Source organism: Phascolarctos cinereus, unplaced genomic scaffold (assembly GCF_003287225.1).
Source record: "Phascolarctos cinereus isolate Bilbo 61053 unplaced genomic scaffold, phaCin_HiC Scaffold_3;HRSCAF=262, whole genome shotgun sequence".
Taxonomy (NCBI): domain Eukaryota; kingdom Metazoa; phylum Chordata; class Mammalia; order Diprotodontia; family Phascolarctidae; genus Phascolarctos; species Phascolarctos cinereus.
Window position 1 is genome coordinate 176,460,168 of NW_027555736.1, and position 21,737 is coordinate 176,481,904.

Below are 21,737 nucleotides of genomic sequence, written 5' to 3' on the forward strand. Positions count from 1 at the left end.
GAGGGGGAGAGATACTTGACACAATGACAGTGTTGTAACAAATAAAATATCAATAAAATTTATTTAAAATACTGATTATTCCTATGTCACAGATATCTGTCAGAATTCTCCCTCATTCTCAGGCTGAGAATGACATGAACTTTTTTTTCTGGTTGGTCACCAGTTAAAATATAATCCATTCAGAAGCTGGTCACTTTTTTCTCAGTATGAGGAATTAAATTCCTTGAGCTTCAGCACAAGAAGCTGAAATCAATAGCAAATTGGCTATTCCTCTTTGGGTTTGAAAATAAGAAGGGAGACAGAATGTTTTAAGGCCAAAGACTGCTACTGGTCAAGCTTTTAAATAAGTACTTGTGGGATCTGGATTCTTGATTTTTCATTTCAGCCTCTCTTTTGGGTGTGGCATACAGAAACCTCTCAATTTCTCAGTGTCTTAGTTTTTTGCATCTGTAAAAGGGAGCAAATATATGCAGGGATGTGACAACACTATTATGTAAACAGAGGCACAATGCCCACGAAAAACAGCAAATACTCAACTGAACTCAGTTACCAAATAAAATCATGGCAGAAAAACACAGTTCTTATTTCAGTAACTTACTGTGTCCAGAGAGGCTGATGCTCTTAAGTCAGGCAAAAATCCAACCTCCAGAAGATGAAGGAGGAAAGTTTGATCCTCAATACCATACACACGATCCAAAAACAGTACCATGGGTGCTTTGTGGTCAGGACAAAAGTTGGCAGCCATGTCTGGCTCATTCACTGACCCATCTGAGAGACAAGGAGAGAAATTTCATTAGCCCTTTAAAAATATCACAGTTCTGGATGGCAGAAATCAAAGCTGGCTTCTGGCTTTTTACCCTTCTAAATAAAGTAACTAGAGGATTTTAAAATAATATTGCTAAATCTTTCTTGCCAAAAAGTCAGGCTTTATAACAAGATCTCTAATTAACCCTCATAATGTGATTGGGACAGAATATAAAGGATTTTGTCTTGGATTAGTGAAGAATCAAGGGGAAGAAACTATGATTTTAAAGTCACTACTGTTTAGCAGATTGTAACACTGTTAGTGGAACTGCCCAATGTCACACAGCAAAGTACAGGTCTATTGATTTCCTGGCCAGGGACCATTTGATTCCGGCAGCCTCTCCTTAAGAAAATTCATTATTTGGCTCTTGTTGCTAAAACACCTGCTGTTTGAGTCCTACAGAAGATATTAACTAACTTGTGAGAGAGAACTCAAGTATTGATCAGAGAGGTGAATGTTGGATCAAAATTCTTCATATAATATTGATTTGGTGTGTGGCTCCCTAAAGCCATGTGTCATGATGCTGAGAACTATGCACATAGAGGGAGACTTAGCTTCTGATTGGCTGAGAGACATCTCTGAGTTCTGAGAGAGAATTTGAGAAAAATAATTAAGAGGGGCAAACATAAACTTTTGAAAGATGGACAAGACTACTCTGGAAGTGTTTTGCATAACTGCACATGTATAACCTATATTGAGTTGTTTGCCTTTTCAATGAGGGTGGATGGGGAGGGAGGAAGAGAGAAAATTTGAAACCTAAAGTTTTAAAAACATATGTTTAAAAAAATATTTTCACATGCTACTGGGAAATAAGAAATACAGGAGATGGGGTATAGAAGTCTATGCTGCCCTAAGGGGATAAGAGAAGGGGGGGAGAGATAGAAGAGAGGACAGACTAGGGGAAGGGATATTCAGAATACATGCCATCTTGGGATGGGGGGAGGGGTGAGATGGGGCAAAAATTTGGAACTCAAAAACCTGTGGAAGTGAATGTTGAAAACTAAAAATAAATAAATTTATATATATAAAAAAAGATAGACAAGAGCCACACCTCCAACGTGTCCCTCGATTCCTAGCACCTGCAAATCTTGAGTACTAAAAGATACTCCTCTACCCACCTCCATATCATTTTCTCTTTTGTTGGCTGAGCTAAGATTTGGTCTCACCTACAAATAGATGTTCTACCATATGTCTATATGTATAAACTCTCTAATTTCTGTTTATTGTTTACTTTGATGGGATTTACTAGCTTTCTGTGATTGTCTTTCATATAACCAGCATTTGGTGAAAATGAGAGGGAATTAAGCTACGAAGAATAAGCTAGGTGTTGCTCTCCCCTTAAGAATGATTAGGGATGGCAGCTTTTATTCTTTCTTTTATTTATTAATTTATTTTGCTCCTTTTCTTTATTATTTTTATATCATTAGATTACAGGTATTTGATAATGTTAAATAGATACATTTCTAGCCTGATAGCTCTCTTGGAGATAGGCAAATAGAGAATGAGCACCTAACCATTGTCCTCCTCTTGTTCCCTAAAAAGGTGGTAATTATAGTCTCCCTTGGTGATAGGGTAGACCAGATTCTTGTAGCTATCCTTGCTACATATGGACCAGTATTATATTTACATTAGACAGGTAGACAACATATAATCTACACATAAAATGAATACAAAGTAATTTATAGGGTGGGAAGAAAGCCCTAACCACTGGGGAGATCAGGAAAATCCTCTAGAACAGAGGGGGTCAAAAACACACTGCTGAAGCATTGGGTTCAGTCCTAAACAGATTAAAGTATAACTGGGAAATGTTTAACAAAATAAATGAAAATAAAATAGAAGATAGATAATGTTAATATGTTAATATGCAGCTAGTATGGTTTAGTGGCCCTAATTTCTATTTGAGTTTGACATCATTGCTCTAGAAGGAGGTAACATGTGAGCTAAGCCTTGAAAAATGCTACCCAAATTGTAGACATAATGTCTGAGAAGGGCCAAGGAACTCTGAGGGAAGATATACTGAAAAATTAAACCATAAAAACCAAATGAGACATTAGGCATGAGGACAGAACCTATCTTTGTATGATTTTTGACAGGGAAGCACATGGGACTATAGCATAGGCAAGAAGGGAGACCTGACAGCTGATTTGTCTATATGCTGTCTGTCCTGAGATGTTTGCAGCTTACTTCCTAGAACACACATGAGCACTGGGAATGACCCTAGAGGACATTTTCTATCTTTTTCAACCCATCAGTCTTATTAAAAATAGCCTGATATTCAGAGGGCAACAGCACCTTTATCCTAATGAAAGAAAAGAGCTAGTAGCTTTTGATTTGGGGGGAAATAAGGGAAACTGGAAATGTCATAAAATGACTGGATGCAAATTCATGTGAAACACCCAGCAGAGAAAGTGTGAGACTTATAGGAACCCTTTCCCCTAAATTTTTCCCCTTTATATTTCTGCCAAGCAAGCACATTTCTCAAAGGAAAGCCTTGAAGAAAAATTTAAGTGCTACTCTCAGATTATATGCTCATAAACTTCAAAAAAAGTCCTCCTAGAGGCAGCTAGGTGGCACAGTGGATACAGCACCAGCTCTGGATTCAGGAGGACCTGAGCTCAAATTCAACCTCAGGCACATAACACTTACTAGTTGTGTGACCCTGGGCAAGTCACTTCACCCTATTGTCTAGCCAAAAAAAAAAAAAAGTCCTCCTGATACCATTACCTTTGTTAAGTGTGGGAAGTTTCAAAGGGATACTAATAATCCCTACCAAATCTTCTGTGGGGACCAGGGAGCGAAGGATTGACCTAATTCGGATGGCTTCCCCTTTTCCTGTTTGGATAAGCTGTCAAAACAGAAACATGACAATAAGTTTAAATAAACATATTCCCTACCCCCACTCCGTAATTTTGCTCCTATTTCCTATTTGGTACACACAGGACTAAGTCAAGGGATCAAACTGCTTTCTTTAAGGCATATATTGTCATGTTACACAATTACAGCTTAGGATCACAGGCAAAAAGTTTTAATTGAATTGGATATGATGCTAGGGAGATATTAGGCCTAAGAAAATAATTTGATTTACTTGGTGTGACTACTAATTAGAAATTAGAATACAGAATTAAGGCATCAAATTTCATCTACAAATATGAGCAATAAGGGGGGAACTGAATTAATATTTGAGTATTTTATGATTTGGAATGGGAGGTGGATGTCCCCCCCCCTCAAGATATAGAGATTTCTTAGAAACCATACAATGAACATTAACAAGACACTGACAACTCCACTACCATTGTCTATCTGCTGAGTGTTACAGCTTTCATGGAATTTCAGGATCAATGAAGAGAGACAGCTTCTCATGATGAAAGCAAGTGCATGCACCTCCCATAGCCAAGTGATGTCTGAGATAATTCTCTAATAAGGTAGAAGAATGAAGATGAAAGTGAGATCTATGTAGGCTTGAACCCACAGAAGTGACCTGAATATGTAGACCCTGCTTCAAGTTTTGAGATATTAAGGTTTTTAATACTTTAGGATAAGCCTGAAACTTTGTGGAGGACAATGTAATTTGCTAAAGTGACAGCAGTAAAGAATGGTCTATAAATGCTGAAACGAATTGAGTGATATTTAATATTTGCCACTCAAAAAGTTCAAAGAACTTCACAGTGTTTTCATTTTCATTTTTTTAAAAGAAAGAAAAATAAAAGAAATACAAACAGTACAGAATGGAGATGAGTGAATAATTTGTCCCAATTCGCATAGGGAAAGAACTAAGATTAGAGAGCATGAATTTTGCTGCTCAGTACAATCCTCTGTCCTGTGTTGTCTTTCTTCCATCTACAACACATCTCTTTATAAGGATGATAACAATAGCTCATTTTAAGTAGCATTTTAACATTTTTAAAGTTCTTTATCTCAATATCCTATCTTAACTTCAAACTTCTATGAAGTAGGTTCTGTCATTATTCCCCCCAAGCCTAGAATGCTTTCTCTTCTCAACTCTGCCTACTGATTCCACTGGCTTCCTTCAAGTCCCAACTAAAATCCCAGTTTTAATCGAAAGTCTTTCTTACCCCCTCTTAATTCGAGTGCCTTCCCTCTGTTCATTATTTTCTACTTATCCTCTACATAGCTTGCTTTGTATGTATTTGTTTGCACGTTGTCTCCCCCATTATATTGTAAATGCCTTGAAGGCAAAAGCTGTCTTTTGACTCTTTTTGTGTCCCCAGAACTTAGCACAATGCTGTATAATAGGTGCCTAATAAATGTTTTTTTAATTGATTAATGGAGTCTGCTTTCCATGGATATTAAGTTGTATAAAGCACATCCTACTTCATGATGAAGAGGCATATTATCTTATTCTTACTTAAAATTTATACCAATCCCCAGTCCAGAATTCTAAATCCCTTGGGAAAATCCTCTACAATAATTAGAATACACAGGGGTAAAACAGACAGGTAAGTAAGCACCTTGGCCCATAATGAGCAAGAAAACAATTCTTCTAGAGAATTACCAAAAAGTTTCTCTCATTTAAAACTTATTTTCTCCTTTTTTTTTTTTTTAGGCAATTGGAGTTAAGTGACTTGCCCAGGGTCACATAGCTCGTAAGTGTCAAGTGTTTGGCCTAACACCAGATTTGAACTCAGGTCCTCCTGACTTCAGGGCCAGTGCTCTATCCACTGTACCACCTAGCTGCCCCTTATTTTCTCCCTTCTGCTTTAATGCTTTCTTTTTATTTCATATTGCCTCATACTCTCCCAAACTAAAAAAATGACCCAAAAAACCAAACCGATGAATGGGGGAGGGGTTAATTAAAGATTGCTTCTCAGGGGAGTTTTTCAGAATTCCCATTTTGGTGATGGCAGAGAGAACTTCTCAACTTTTTAAGTTTAACAGCAAACATACACACATAAATGGTTCTTTCTCATTCTCAGAATAATAAGTTAAATTTATAATTTATATAACACTCAACAGAGAAATTGAAGTAAAAAGCACACAATATGAAAAGTTAATTTCCTCTATGTATTCCAAGTTACTGAAGTTTATTTCTATGTTTTCCAAAATTAAGTAAAGTAAGTACTTATACAACCAAGACTTATAGTTGTGTCACCCTGAAAGATTTTACTCCAGCCAATATTCAGTGGCTTCCAGCTTTATTTCAGATTTTTGTGGTAGATTTTTGAAATTGTGTCATCAAAGGATACATCCCAAAGAAAACCAAACAAAAACAAAGACAAAATCAAACCATATCCCAAAGCCCCAATCCCAAATAAAAAGAAGGCATCATTGGTTGAGATATTCTACAGAATCTCCTACTAAGAAATAACTAAATAAACTTATGAGGAGAAATTATTTCATGGTGTCTAACTTGGTGGTAAAAATTACTTTCCATGATGAGATTGTTTCAATAGACAGGATTTGTTACATTTTGCCAAAGCAGAGGTAAGATGAGGTATAATTCAGTGGTGCTTTCCAAAAGGAAAAGTGTAGAAGAGATTCTGAACGGTTCTATTGAGAAACCACATAAAACATAGGGATATCTTACAAATAGAAATCTCCCCAGAAAGCAACTAAATCATGCAGTGGGAATGAAAACTACACTTGATTTTAGCCATGGTTCTTTAGTCAAGAACCACAAGGAAAACATGTTAGCAAAAATGCATAAAATTACATTTGGAAAAACTACACTACTTCTCATTCAAGACTCTTGCAGTTGAATCTAATGGAACACCCACCACTTACATGCATTTCAGGTGCGCAGCGGCCCAGCAGGTCTATGAGAGCTGAATAAAATGACATGATCGAATTGCCCATGTGTACAATTTCTTCCTCACTGTCATCTTCCTCTGAATTGCTGAGAGAAAACCAAATACAATGGAAGTGTGAGGCAGCCTGGGAAGCAATGGGCCATATTTTCTAAGTTAAAAGAAATAGGAAGTTTGATGATTGCTTTCTATTTAAAAAAAAAAAAACCATTTACTGTGTTACACCCAGGCAGGAGTCCATGCAAAGATGAGCCAAGTTTTCAAGAACACTTATCCTGTTTGACACTAATTTCCAAATATCAGGAATGTAGGCACAGTAATTATTTTTCATACAGTTCAGGAAGTCTAAATATTTGTTTTTTCTATATATGAACATATGAAGGCTTTGGGGGAAATCAGGTAATCATTCTAGGTTCTCAAGGATATCAAGTTATAACAAATTTGAACTGTACCAAAATTACATATTCAAAACTCTGGCCACCCAAGTAGTATTATATAGATTATCCCCAAATCTCACACTAGCTGTTAATATCAGTTCTTTTCCCTTTTAAAGATTTGTGTAGCAAAAAAAAAAGCCCCCCCAAAACTCTGGAGTTAAAGTCAAGACACTTGGATTCTAAACCTAGCTCTAGTACTGACTAGTTGTGTGACCTTTGTGGTAAGTCACTTCATCTTTCTAGTGGGCAATTCCTTATCTCTAAAATGAAGGGGTAGGAAAAATGATTTTTACGGTTTTTCTCAATTCTGAAATTCTGATTTTCAAAATTGTCTTTGAAGAAGGAGAAGGAACTAAAAGAGTTTCACTACTTTTTGGATAATTGGCAAAGGAGGGAAGTGGTATTCCCACAGTCTGGACTAAGTTTTGACTAGTCGTAAAAAAGAAAGGACAGAAATGGAAGAAACAAAAAAATAGTGGCTAATTCACTTACTATGTAATCAACCTCTGAAAATCAAGAATTCATATTAACAATAATTTCTCCTCAAATGGGGCTCAACACACTTATCTAATTAATCCTCATACTTCTGACATAGGAATTAATAATAGCTACATATTTTTGGTAGGTTGTGAGTAGAGGATGAAGCCCACAAACACAGTATGATTAACAAAACTGCCTCAGGTCATACAAATAATTAAATGGACTAACTTTGGCCTAGGTCATCTTGAAACAGAAATTGTAAATTAGGGAGAGTGACCTCTAACTAAAACACTGTGAATGACTGACTATATGCTCGTTGAAGTGACCTTCTCCACTCTAAGTCATGTAACTCACTCCAAGCAAGTGTAGTACGAGTTGTAATGAAGAGTGGTTATAGAAGGAGAAGAGTGTTACGCTTATTTGCTAGGCCTATTACCTGGGTCATCTCCCAGGACAGAATAAGTGAACATGATTAAGTGATTTTAAAGTGTTTTCATTATATTACTGAAGGACCAAAATTTTCCTAATTAGAATACAATTGATACTTCATAATTCATCAATTTTATTCAAAGTATATAGGGAATCACTATACCAGTTCACAAGTTTTAAGCACTTACCAAAAGGCAATTCCATTTACTTACATTTCTTTCTTACATCCCTGAGAAGGAAGGTCGAGGGCTGGGTTCTCAGAGATTTTAATAGCTCCTTGCATAGCTGCCAACAGACCATTTCCTCCTTCACCCCTCAGAGCTGGTCCAAAGCACTCTGGACGTCTTATAAGAAGCTTAACAACAACACTAGCATTTTCTTCCACACTTTCACCTAAGGAAAATAAGCACCAGTCTCTACCTCACATAAAAGAATGACAGAGGAATTAACTTCTAATTATTTGGTTTGGGGATATAAACTTTCACTAAATCTGTAACTCATTATGTTAAGAGGCTGTAATGATAGAGTGAAATTTGGTCTTTGTATAAAGCAATACGTCTGTTTATATAAAATCATCAGATTCAATGCATTGACAGAGCTCCATTACCTTGCTCTCAACTTAACCAAATTTTATACTTCCAAAGGCAAGAAATAGTTTGATCTACTAACTGAAAATTAAAAAAAAGAATATTAAGATGGTCTTTTTTTTTTTTAAACTCAGCATTTGCTGAAAGGCAAGTAGTTGTAGCTCATATTGGTGGCTAAAAATCAACATCATAATAATGGCCATGCTTAGTTTCTAACCAAATCTGATTCTTCAAATTTCATTAAAATATTTATTATTTCTTCTGTTTCCTTGGTTAAGGTTTTCTATCTACTATTCTAAACTACTATTCTCTTTCCAATTCCCACCTCCCTATCCCCAATCTAATTTCCATTCCAATTTTAATTTAAAAAGAATCTTTTGCTCCATGTATTCCAGGTACTACTGGAATCTTCAAGATCAAGGCATTCTTTTCTCTGAATTTCTACCTATACTTGCTGCAGAGTTATTCTCTTCTTCTGGGTCTTATGCTCTAACTTTCTTAATTTCTTCGTTGTGTTCAGCGTTTTCTTCTGTTTGCTCCTACCTCTTAACTCAGTTTCTGGATTGGGAATTTGTGATGGCCGTATTCTGTCCTTTCTCACACTTAGTGGGCAGACCCTATTTGATCCTGTCCTCTCTAACATCTTAAACTACTGAAGTTCCAGGGGTGGCTGACACTAGATCCTGACCTGTGCTTCAATCTCAGGTTTATGCCTCAGTATCCTGGTGGTACAACAGTGTATTGGCCTTGGCTTACCTTCTCTTTATATAATCTGTAATCAGGAGTAGGTTCTGTCCTGTGCTGAGACCCTAACAGGAACTAGTCAGATACTGGTCATTATTCTGGCGTCAGTTTCCTGAAAAATCTTGCTAGATGTGAGGCCAATTACTGAGCTGGCCCTATCTCTTGCTGTAGCTCTAAGTGTGCCAACACATGCACTACTTTACCCCTCTGAATAATGACTTATAGGAATTAGCTTTCTCCTTTTTTATTGCTTTGACAGGCCAGGGCTGGGATACTGCTGGTTTCAGTACCTGATCATGAGAACTTAAGCTAGCTTCAGCCTCCCTTGGAATAACTGAGCATACCTGAAGGCTTCTGGCCATTTTCTTGCGCAGTCTTGGACTGAATGGAAAAATTTACCACCATTTTTCTTAGGCCTTTTTGATCATTATTCTATTTGGTATTCTTTTAGATCTTAGCTGGCATGTGTATAGCAGACCTTTCACACTGCCATTAAAACCAGAAGTCACCAAAGATTTATTTGTCAAATCAGATTTTTTTATTAATCTTCGTCTTTCTCAGTCTCTATGAAGCAATGAAATAGTACATCACCCTCTCTTTTTGGAAACTCTCACATTTTAGGGTGTTTGTGACACCGCACTTTCCTGGTTCTCCTCCCACTTGTCTGATGTCTTCTTCTTAGCCTACTTTACTAGTTCAACAATCATATAATCACCTTTAACTGTGTGGGTATGTATGGGGGAGGGATTTTCCAGAACTCTGTCCTTAGCCCACTTTTCTCTGTCTACATTCTCTTCTTGGTGACCTTTTCAGATCCAATGTGTTAAATATCATCTTTATGAGGATGCCTCCCAAATCTAAATAACATCCTTAGCCTCTCCCTTGAGCTCCAGATACACATCTTCAACTTCCTATTGGACATTTCAAATTGTGCTGTAGGAATCTCCAACTGAGTATGTAAAAACAGAATTCATATCTTTTCCCCAAACTTACCACCTCCCTATTTGTGTTAAGGGTGCAACCATCCTTCTAGCTGACCTCTGAACCTTCTACATTCAAAACCCCGATGTTATCCATGACTCCACTCTCCCTCTTCCCACACACTCAAACAATTGCTAAATATTGTTGTTTCTACTTCATGACATCTCTCACATCTGTCTCGTTCTCTTTACTCACACAGCAAGCTATTTCACCAACTATATTTCCAGTCTCATTAACACATTATTCTCACCATACACAGTAAGGTTTAGTCACACTGGTACTTGCTATTCCTCATGCACAACATATCCTATATCGATGTTTTTGCATCAGCCGTTCCATATGTCTGGCATACTTTTCCTCCTCACCTCTGACCTTAAAACCCCCTTTTTCCTTTAGAACTCCACTCAAATGTCACCTTTTACATGAAACCTTTCCTGGTACCTCTAGTAGGTAGCGCCCTCCCCACAACCTACCTTTTATTTATTTTGTATGTATTCTTATATTCTTAGGTACATACACTGTTTTGTCCAAGAGAATATAAGCTCCCTGAGGGAAGGGAATGTCTTTTCTTTGGGAGTTTTTTTTTTGCTGCCATTTTTACTTTTTCATACTTATTTATTTTATTTTTAATTTATTGAATAAGACAAGCATTTCTATAACATAGTATAGTAAAAGATGATTGCACATGAAACTACAAATCTATTATGTACAACTTGGTATTTCTTTTAAATATATAATAAAATTATCATGTAAATTTCTTTTTTTTTTTTCCTCTCTCTCTCTCCCTTCTTTGTTTTTGAATTGCCAATATTTGGCTTGGCATAGTTGTCTCTCAATAAATACTTGTTGATTGACTCACTGTTCACAAAGACAGCAAATCGTAGGAAGGACAAGTAACGCTCCCCTTCAATAGGATTCCAGCCAATGTCAGGATATCCCTTGGCCAAGAGCATAGGGCAGCTCTGTAGACCACAGCCTGCCAAGTATGTCACCACCTGTAAAGCATGGTAGAATGGTAAATATGTATGTAGATGCATATTTGTTTCTAGGGAGTAATATAAATCCCTGTAGAAAATATAGGAAATAGAGAAATTTCTCGTTTCCATAGGCTAAGGAGAACCCAAGCATTCTAGATGTGAAATTCAATGTGTTTTAATCAAAGAGCCACAACTATTTTTGTTTCCAGGAAGAACTATTACTGATCAAGGAATAGATGCTTTCAGTTACCTCGCATAAAAATACAAATGATATTCAGTTTTAACTGGGAAATAGAATAGACAGCTGTTTATTCAGTAATCAGTTTCCTAATCTTCCTCTGCGTCTAAGAAAGTAGGGCAAGGTAAGAAGAGGGATTCTGTACAGTAATATATAGAAGCTCAATTACCTCTTAATGGAACCTAAAGGAGCTGGCTTTGAGGGGCTCTACAAGGAATTCTGTAGCTATCTGTTTATGTCATGATGACATTATAGTTGATTCACAAACATACTCAACTCTGTTTCTTCATTAACACCAGTCATCCATTGAAAGTTTGCACCATTCACAGTTTGCAATAAAAGGAACAGACCAAGCAGATCTGTAGAACATGTCAGCCTGTGTGCTCTCTTATAACTTAACAGAAGCTTTGGTTACTGGGAACATATCTATAGAATCTCAGATTTGGTAATGTGGAGATTTTAGACACTATGCCTTTGCTTGTCATAAAGCCATTATTACAATTCTGACTGAATTTTTTTTGGAGGAAATGAACAAAATAATAGATTTTATTGCAAAAAACAACAAAAACATAGCATAACACTATAGGGAGGCCTTTTTAATTCCCCCTCCCATTTTTTTCCTGTCAAGATTCCCACTAAAAGGAGATTTTAAAATCTTTATAAAATTTGCTAGTTTTCTAGGCATTTCCCAGGCTTCTTCTGATTGCTTCTCAACACCACGAAAAAATTAACAAAGTGTAAGTTAACTCTAGAGGTTATTAGTAAGTTATCCAATCACTCTTTCAAGCAGCCTCCTCCTAAACTGCTCTTATTTTTATCCTTATGATCAGCACCAAGAGCAACATCTTCTTGTTTCTTGGAATGTCCTTCTGGAGAAAACTTGTCAGAGGACTATTGTGAAATCTAGGCACTCAACTGACTGAAATCCATGCAATCACAGAATTACTAAATGCCCATAGCTTAAGGTGATCATAAAATGATCCAATATCCTTATTTTAATGAGGAAATTGGGGCAACCAGGTGGTGCTGTGGATACAGCACGGGCCCTGGAGTCAGGAGAACCTGAATTCAAACCTGGCCTCAGACACCTGACACTTACTAGCTGTGTGACCCTGGGCAAGTCACTTTACCCTGATTGCCTCACACAATAATGACGATGATGATGATGATGACGAATACAATGACGACGATGATGATAATGAAATTGAACCCAGAAAGATTAAGTAACTTTACTAAAGTCACAGAGCAACAATTAAGACAAAGTCTTAATTCCAAACCAAGTCTTCAGACTCCAAGTCTAACCATTTTGCAAGGCTGATTCCTGTTAGAGGAAAAACTACCATTTAAAAAGGTAGAGGGAAATTAATCCTCTACGATAATTTGAAATAACAGCCTCAAATCTCCATTGCTGTGGTGCCAGGTAGTTTCTAGGGCTACCAGCTACTGCTGATCCCATTCCAGGTTTTCATTTTCAACCCAGAAAATCCGCATTTTTCTCTAACATATGGGTTGAATGGTTGTTGTTCTTAGTGCTTGAAGAAGACCAAAATGATACCACTATTTTGGGGTCAAGGTACAGTGTGTCTGACTGTGGCTGATCAAACTAATATGAGCTTGGAAGGCTCTGCCACACATCAGGCACAAATAGTCCACATGAACATTTGGAGTGGAAATGTGTCTAAATTTATACATCTCATGTTTCTTTTGAGCCGCTGCAATTCTGCTTTGCTCATGAAGCAAAGAATCTTCTCTGATGTGAGCATGCCACGCTCAGTGGTGCTGTGCCAGTGTCTCCCAAGTCTCACAATCAATTCCAAAGTTCTTCAGAGACTCTGATGGCGTCCTTAATCGCTTCTTCTCCGTATGAGCACTTGCCTTGTGTGAGTTCTCTGTAAAATAGTATCTTAGGTTAACGTATCTTTGGCATTCAAACAATATGGCTAGCCCATCATAGTTGCACTCTGTAGCAGAGTATGAATGCGTAGAATTTAGCTCGACAAACGAGCTCAGTGTCTTGTACCTTATCTTGCCAGGTCATCTTCAGAATCTTTCTAAAACAATTCAAATGGAAGCTATTCAGTTTCCTGGCATGGCACTAACATATTGTCCAGATTTCACAGGTATACAGCAGTCAGGTCAGCACAACAGCTCTGTAGACTTTCAGTTTGGTAGGCAGCTCAATACCTCTTCTCTCTCACGCTTTTCCTCAGAGCCTCCCAAACACTGAGCTTGCTCTGGCAACGCATGTGTCAGCCTCACCATCAACGTGTACATCTCTGGAAAGTATACTGCCAAGGTAGGAGAACTTATTCACAACATCCACAATTTCTCCATTTACTATAACCAACGGTTCCACATATGGATGGTGTCATGCTGGCTAGTGGAAAACCTCTGGTTTCTCGGTGTTAGTTGTTAGACCAAAATTAAGTAGAGATGACAGAGAACTGGTCCGTATCCTTCTATCTCAGCCTCAGAAGCTGCACTGAGTACATAACCGCCTGCTAAGAAAAAGTTTAGCACCAACTGCTTTTCGAGTGAAATAATTTACCCTCAGGGCGGTGGCTGACCTTGATGCCATTTTTGATCTCATTGAAGGTGTCTGAAAACATTGCTAAAAGGCATGGGAGCGAGCACACAGCCCTGCTTCCCTCCCCCGGCGACTGGGAAAGTGAGCATCATCCACTATCCAGACCCCGTGCAACAATGCCATTGCAGAACTATTCTGAAGTGTTCTTCTTTTTTTTTTTTAAAGGCAATTGGGTTAAGTGACTTGCCCAGGGTCACACAGCTAGGAAGTGTCAAGTGTTCGGTTTGAGGCTGGATTTGATCTCAGGTCCTCTTGACTGCAGGGCCGGTGCTCTATCCACTGCGCCACCTAGCTGCCCCACCATTCTGAATTGTTGCAGGAGTGTGGAGGTCCTGGGTTTTCTAACATATATCTTCCAAGGGGCTGCCTAGGTCCCGGCACATTGTAAAAATTTTCTGATTTTTTGGCACAGTGTCATTTCAAAGGTTAAACTGAGGTTATGGGCAACATACTATATCTGTGATAAATATGTTGTTTAAAGATCTATTACTAACTGCTTTTTTTGGGGGGTGAGAAGGGGAAATATGAATTGTTATCTCTCTACTAGCACTACTGGTGACCAGAAAAATCGAAGTTATTGATTTCCTTTTAGATTTATGTACAGTAGAGTTTGACTAAGGTTAAGTCCTTTGAGAATACACACTGTGGACAAGCACAGCTTGTAAAGAATAAATAATATACATTGGTTGTAGGAACTTTTATAACAATCTGAGTCAAAAAAGGTCATTCAGCTCTCTATATGTAAGGTCTAAAGGACTTGCCTTTAATATATTGCCCTTATTGTCCAAATTCCTATTTTCCCCAGCTAAGAGCTTATATTTGTCACTTTATTTATTTATTTTGCTAGGCAATGGGGTTAAGTGACTTGCCCAGGGTCACACAGCTAGTAAGTGTTATGTGTCTGAGGCCAGATTTGAATTCAGGTCCTCCTGAATCCAGGGCCGGTGCTCTATCCACTGTGCCACTTAGCTGCCCCTATTTGTCACTTTAAAAGGGCGAAGGCTGAAGCATGGGTCAATTCTTTTCATAAAAGCAATTAACTAGATTCCTAGCCTCACCTCATAAAATACTATTTGATACAATAATTTCTGAAGAAAGTTGGAAATTTAATGTTAATAATTTGTAGCAAAAAGTGAAGTTAACTGATGCCTTTATTACACTAGCCAGATAGCTCATTTGATTAGATTTAGTTTAATTGATTAGTTTAATCTTATAGACAAAGACTTCTGCTTTAACTCTAGTTAGTCCTTCAACAAATGCCACTGGTCACAACAGAAGAAAAGGGAAAAGATACGACTATATCTCTGCAATATTATTTACATCAGAGGAAAAATAACTTAAAACACATGAATGTCAGTGCCATATTTCTATGCACGTATAAATCACATTTATATAGGTGTATGTTCTTCATATACTTATTTTGAAAAAAATATCTGTCCAATCTTCCCTATATTAATCTACAAATTCTTTGAGAGCAGGTAACGTATTATTTCTTAGTTGACAGCTCAGTGTTATTTACCCAAATGGGTATATGATAAGTGCTTGCTGGCTAGATTTATGTATTCAAATACACAAATATTTATGATATGTGCACTTAGAAAAATAGAGCCAGAATTACCATATCATCATTATTATATCATTACTATCACATTTTTCTTTCGAGACTGCTTAGATACATAGCTGTTTGATAGGAACTCTCTTCAGTTGACTTTTCATTCATTCACACATACTGAATATTTAATAAGTGCTTACTATGTGCTAAGTGCTTAGGATACCAAGACAAAAGTGAAAACATCTCCATGCTCAAGGATTTTAAATTCTATTTTCCTTGCCTTTCCCACATAAATCACATTACCCTATAAGAGTGGTTACCTTCTCAAGGTCTGGCTCCTCCAAACCCAGTGCCAGTTCATTGTTGTCCATGACTGATGAAGCTGCCACGTCAAGTGGGGTAGAACCCCTCATTGCTGGAGAGGCTGCAGAAAGACATGAAAGAATAGAGAAGCAACACAACATTCTCCTAAACGCTTCTGTAGATGGGAGAGAATAACAGCTATACTGGAATCTAGGTTAATGGTCTATTTCATACCAATGGGCGTTATCTTCCATTTGTCTGAGAATGGCAATTTGTCTCAGACTAGCAATTTGAATAGGATTTTGGAGGCTGAAATAAGCCAAAATCAGGAGGCGGGGGGTTGGCACTCTTCTTCCTTTTCATCATCCTAAGCTAAATATGGAGGAAATGTATGATTTCAATAACTGTAAATAAGAATGCTTCTACTGACATAAAGGGTCCCCATTGTTTAAAGTCCCCCCTCAAGGAAATTTCATAGAAACCCCATTTAGTGACCACCATTAATTTGTCCCCATTTTACAGATGCAGAAACTGAGGAATGAAGATACCACTCTTGGTATAGTTGAACAATGGTAGCAATCAAGTGTCCTGTATCCTAACATACTATTTGACCCATAAGTCCCACTTAATTTTGGAGAATATAATGTTGTTGCTTTCCATATTAAAAAACCTCCCAAGGTCTTTGGATTGTTTTGCTTTATTCTTAGGCTGAAATAAATGAGAAAATTTCTGTCTCTAGTAAATAATGTCAGACAAAATCATATTGCAAACTAGTATAGGGCAATGGTGCTTTAGGAAGAAAATGCTGAATTAATTCATTTGGTAAACAGAAATTTGAATTATATGTATATATGGTCATGTACATGTATATATAATTAATACATTTTATTTATATCATCTCATGGAAGTAACCCTTCAGAGGTTATGCCAGTGGAGCATAAACTTTGGCAGGCTCCACCACACTGAAAAGGTTTTAAATAAAGATCATCAATCGACTGTGTGTCTGTCATTCAAGGACCAGCCCAGCTAAGTTTGGAGAAGCTCATTCAGCAGAAGTTAGAATGGTAGACTAACCACAGTAACTCACGATGACCATCTGTTAAGGTATTAGTAGGTTATCATCTGTGTTGGTAGGAATTCCTACATTAATGGAATCATGGATCCTTGAAATAATGAAGTACACAAAACAAATAAAAATATGCTATCTTTATATATGAAAATTGTTTGAGACACTGCTTTCCGATAGAAGTGATGGATTTACTGAGGTCTAATCACACCCTCACTCTATTCCAGTGTGCTTAATAACTAATAGCATGCATATGTAAGCTGGCAGGATGGGGACAGAAATGTATTCCATGGACATGGAATAGAGAAAAGGCTATCTTGTCAACAGATTGAACCTTTTACACTGTCATTATTATCATCATATTTTATCCAATTGAGTAGGACATGCCATAGGTGTACTGCCCTGACTGGACAACTTATAAGACATGTGTCGTTGGTCCCAAGGGGGATGGGTTGAAATAGGAAGAATGGATCCATGCAGATCTATCTCTAGTTCTAGAAAAAATAATATGTAGCATCAGTAACTTCATGTTTGAACAGGAAGTAAAAAGTGCACATATGAACAGAAAAAGAAAGGATACATTTATCTTTTCTTTTAGATTATGAATAATCTCTCCTTTAAAAAATACAAGACATACCATTTCTTTATCTAACATTACATACCTAGGCCAACACTGCTATTTTCAAGTAGGTAGCTTAGATGCTCAAACATAGCTTTTTGATTTTGTCTGCTAATTCGGCAAAAATAGCAAAGGAATCGGCAACAGCTAGCAACCATCTTTGGAAAAGCAATCTGAAAAGTGAATCAAAGAAAATAATTAATCAATATCTGCTAGAACTTGTCACTAAATCTGTACATAAAATACTGACCATAAATAATCTTAAGAAATAGCTCTTACAAGCAGAAAATAGCTCAGAGATGTATCCCTATATTCCCATCCCGTCCCTTTGGTTTACATCACCCCAGAGAGAATCAGGCAAGTTGTTTATCCAGATGAGGGCTATTAGAGCTGAGAGCTAAATATAGTTTTTAGAAGCATCTTCTCTCCAATGGAAATCCCAACCAAACATTCTTTGTCTAGCCCAGCTGCCCTCTTATTCCCCAGAGATGATGTGATATGGCATAGCTGCAGTCTTTTTCCTAGATGGAAATAAAGTATGAATGCATTCTAAAGGAAGCTTTAGGGAAAGTAGGAGAAGAGGTGGTAAGTAATTGTGCTCATATACAAGGACGTAAGACATCAGAGTAAAGGTCATGAAAATTAACAAGCTAATAACTGAGTACTATGCCTTTTACTGACTCATGAGTCTTTTTCAATTATTTCATCCAATAATAAAATATACCCTTCTGTTAAATAATTATGGTACTAGGATCTATACTATACTATTGGCTGTAACTGGTCTTGTATTGTTTGCTTTTGCTTCATGTATATTATTAATCTCATATTTCCAAAGAGATTGACTTGAGCACTTACACTTTTTTATGATATATGTTACACTGATTTAACCAGCAGCTTTTATAAAGAGTAAATACTCAAACATTTATTGATTACAGGTTTCCAGTCTGGGTTCCCTTCACTAATTTTCCTCAAAGGGCCTTGGGAAGATCAGAATAGCTGACTGGGCCTTGATTTCCCCCTTTTAAATAAAGGATGAAGCACTTCAAGAATGAACAAGTTACTAACCCCAACAGGCTGACACTGAGATAGACTGCTCCAGAGAATATTAAGGCATTTTCTAAGGGACTTACTAGAAAGATCAGACTTCTGAGAGATGGAACAACAGCAGTTGAAATGGAGTACTAAGCTTAGCTTCTGTCTGGTTTTTAATTCCTCACTTCTTAGAGATTTTATATAGGATATTACCAATCACTGGAAGCCTGAAGCCCCTGAATGCTGGCCTTAGAAATTTGCTTGGGCTACTAAGTAGAGGCTGTCTAACCCTACTGAGAATCCAAGCCTAGTAGTACTGAGTTATCCTGCATACTCATTTCCTTCTACAAAAGAGAAACAGATTTCCTTGATAATGGATGCTCCTTCTAACAGCAGGACACTCACCAGGCAGTGGGCTATAGAGTCTGGTTTCATTATAAATGTTAGACATATAGGAGATGTATACAATCCAGGGGGAATGGGACCTGGAATCATCAAGATCTCTTTTTAAACAGTTAAGAATTACTATACTAGGATGAATTAGAGGTTGAGAAGAACCAGCCTATAGAGAAGGAGAAGGAAACATTTCAAGCTAATCTAGCACAGTGATGTGGCTAAGGAAACTCTTTGGGCTTTCACAGGATTGTTGGTCATAGATTCTCTAGACCCTTCAATACCTATGTCAGTGTTTTCTATATGGTATACACTTGGTAAGTTCTTTGTTGAGGTGGAACTGAATTAAATATTCAGCTAGATTAGTAGCAATTTTGCATGACTATACCATGACCTCTGATTTAGCCAGGCATCATTCAGTTCTCTACCTGCCCCTGCCATACCCAAATTTTATAAAGTTAGAATAACTGAGACAATAGCTAAAAGGCTGTCACCACACTAAAGAAACTATGGCAGTTAAACTTGGGGTAGGAAAAAGAGGCAAGCAGCATCGATTGGCTTGAGAACTAGATCTTTCTTTCTCTCCCCTACTTTAAGGCTAAATGGAAGCAAGCAGTGATCCTTTTTCAAGCTGGTGAATCTTTTCCTGATGGAGCAGTGAAGCTTCAAGGACCTGTTATTTCTGGGTATTTTCTCTGTATGTTTCTATGTTTATCTGTGGTGTGTGTCCTTAGAGAATCTTAGTATGCTAAGCAAGACATGCTACAAGTTGCATATGTTCAAATAACAATGAAAGTTTTGCAGTTGATCAATCTGTATCACAATACTAGTGGTAGCTGAGTTCTTGACAACACCTTCTGAGACTTTCTCTATTCTCTCAAGGACGCTTTTGTCAGAGCTTAGGGGACTTGACAATGTGTTAATTCTGGGGACATCCATTTCACTGCTCTCTATCATGAGGTAAATGATGATAAAACTCCTTGTAATACCTGAGATTTCTCTCCTCCAAGAACATTCACCATCACCTCCATTACAGTCTCATGCATGCCCAGGACTCTCATGAGGTTGGGATGTTGGTAAAAAACTTTGTTATTCATTATATCCCTAGGACAAAGAGTAGAAAAGAGCTTTACCCATTTTGCCATCAATACTTCTGTGTTACACTACACGTCTGTGTTCACTGAAAGGCCTGTAGGTACAAAAGACTGTGAACCATTTCATTCTACTGAACTAACTGGGATAGTGAAAGTACTACTCTGACATTACAAATGAAACTGGGGCTCACGAATTTAATTTGCTAGAGGTCACAAAGTAAATGCCAGAATTGGAATCTTAGCCCAGTTTTCCTGATTCCAAGTTGTGTTCTTTTCATTATACCATGCTGCTTTTTGGTATAATTTGACATTAAAACCCAAAATTCACAAAAGAAGAGGCATGGGTGAATCGCAGCTCTTTAATCTTTTTTTTTTTCAGCCAGAGGTTTATTAGAACATCTGTCATATTGGGCAGACTCTTAAGGAGTCTGAACATTGGTGAGCTATTGGCTAGATTATAAGAATCTGAGCCTTTGGCTAGATTTTAAGAACCTGGGCAGTGGCTAGATTATAAGAATCTGAGCATCTTAATGGAGACAAGAAGGATCTTATATACAGAAAGACTATGGGAGGGATCTAGGAGTGGCCAAGTAGTCTATGAGGTAATAGAACTCCAGGGACCTAGACCACCTGGCCAAGGGAGAATGGAGCCTAGATAGGATTAAGGGTGGGAAGTGGCCTGGGGCCACAGGGAGGTAAAACAATGGAGGGCTAGGCTAGGTTAAGGGTAACAGAGAATTGGGAGATTGGGCATAGCCACAATGAAAGGCCAGCTGATAGGATTATACCCTCAGGCAAAAGTCAGAGATTTGGCCTTGTGGGAAAGTCCAGGGTTTTTCCTTTCTGGGGTCCAGATCCCATCCTCATCATTCCCTTCTCAAACAAATGGGACCCAAATTCTTTTGGGGTAAGTGACAAAGGTCTTGGCTTCTGAAACTGCTTCCTGCTGGCAAGGGGTGTAGAGCTGTCCCTGCCTCAAGGGGGTCCCAAAGAGGAGGTTAACTGGAACCAAGCACAGGCTGTATCCAGGGAATGATGGGGGGGATATTGGCTGGTACCCACTGTTTGCTACCAACTGTCAGTGAATGGTCTGTAGTCTGGAAGACACAATCTGACAGAAAAGACTGCAGGGCCCAGATATGATAGGATAAAACACCCTTAGCTCTGTCTGGATTCAGATAATTCAGTTTTCCAACCATGAAGTATCAAATCCACCTCATAACCAGACTCAGGAATAGCCAGGTGGGTAACATTCCTTTTAAAAGGAACATAATGGGGAAACTGAGCCAGGAGGATCCCATCTTAGACTGAGGATAAAACTGTTCTTTCAGCTTTTCCTGATGCTGACTCCCCACCAGAATCACATTCTCTTTGGGTAGCTTGTGGCATTTCTCTCAGATGGCAGATTACTGATTATCTATGGATTATTATGATCCATTAGACAGCTCAAAATAAAATCCTATGAGCTTTTACCTCAAACAGCAAGTTTCACTAATCATAGCTTACATCTCAAATTTAAACTTGTCCTGTTGTAAAAAGCCAATTATTAGAGATTATTTCTATATACTTGCAAATTCTCAGCAAGCCATAACCCAAACAAGCTTTTTGGCAAGTTTACACATTAAGACAATAACCAATGAGAGCCAGA

At 37.7% G+C, this 21,737-nt stretch overlaps 1 protein-coding gene across 1 annotated transcript in view; it reads right to left on the reverse strand.

Annotated features, from left to right (window-relative positions):
• Positions 1-21,737, reverse strand: part of RYR3 (ryanodine receptor 3) — a 731,065-nt gene that overhangs the window by 190,702 nt on the left and 518,626 nt on the right. The window contains exons 40-47 of the mRNA XM_078151313.1: positions 19,985-20,099; positions 17,614-17,743; positions 15,903-16,006; positions 11,088-11,223; positions 8,129-8,309; positions 6,548-6,659; positions 3,530-3,650; positions 599-768 (exon numbers count right to left, since the gene is read on the reverse strand). Coding sequence (XP_078007439.1) covers positions 599-768; positions 3,530-3,650; positions 6,548-6,659; positions 8,129-8,309; positions 11,088-11,223; positions 15,903-16,006; positions 17,614-17,743; positions 19,985-20,099 — 1,069 coding nt within the window. The remainder of the gene's footprint in view (positions 1-598; positions 769-3,529; positions 3,651-6,547; positions 6,660-8,128; positions 8,310-11,087; positions 11,224-15,902; positions 16,007-17,613; positions 17,744-19,984; positions 20,100-21,737) is intronic.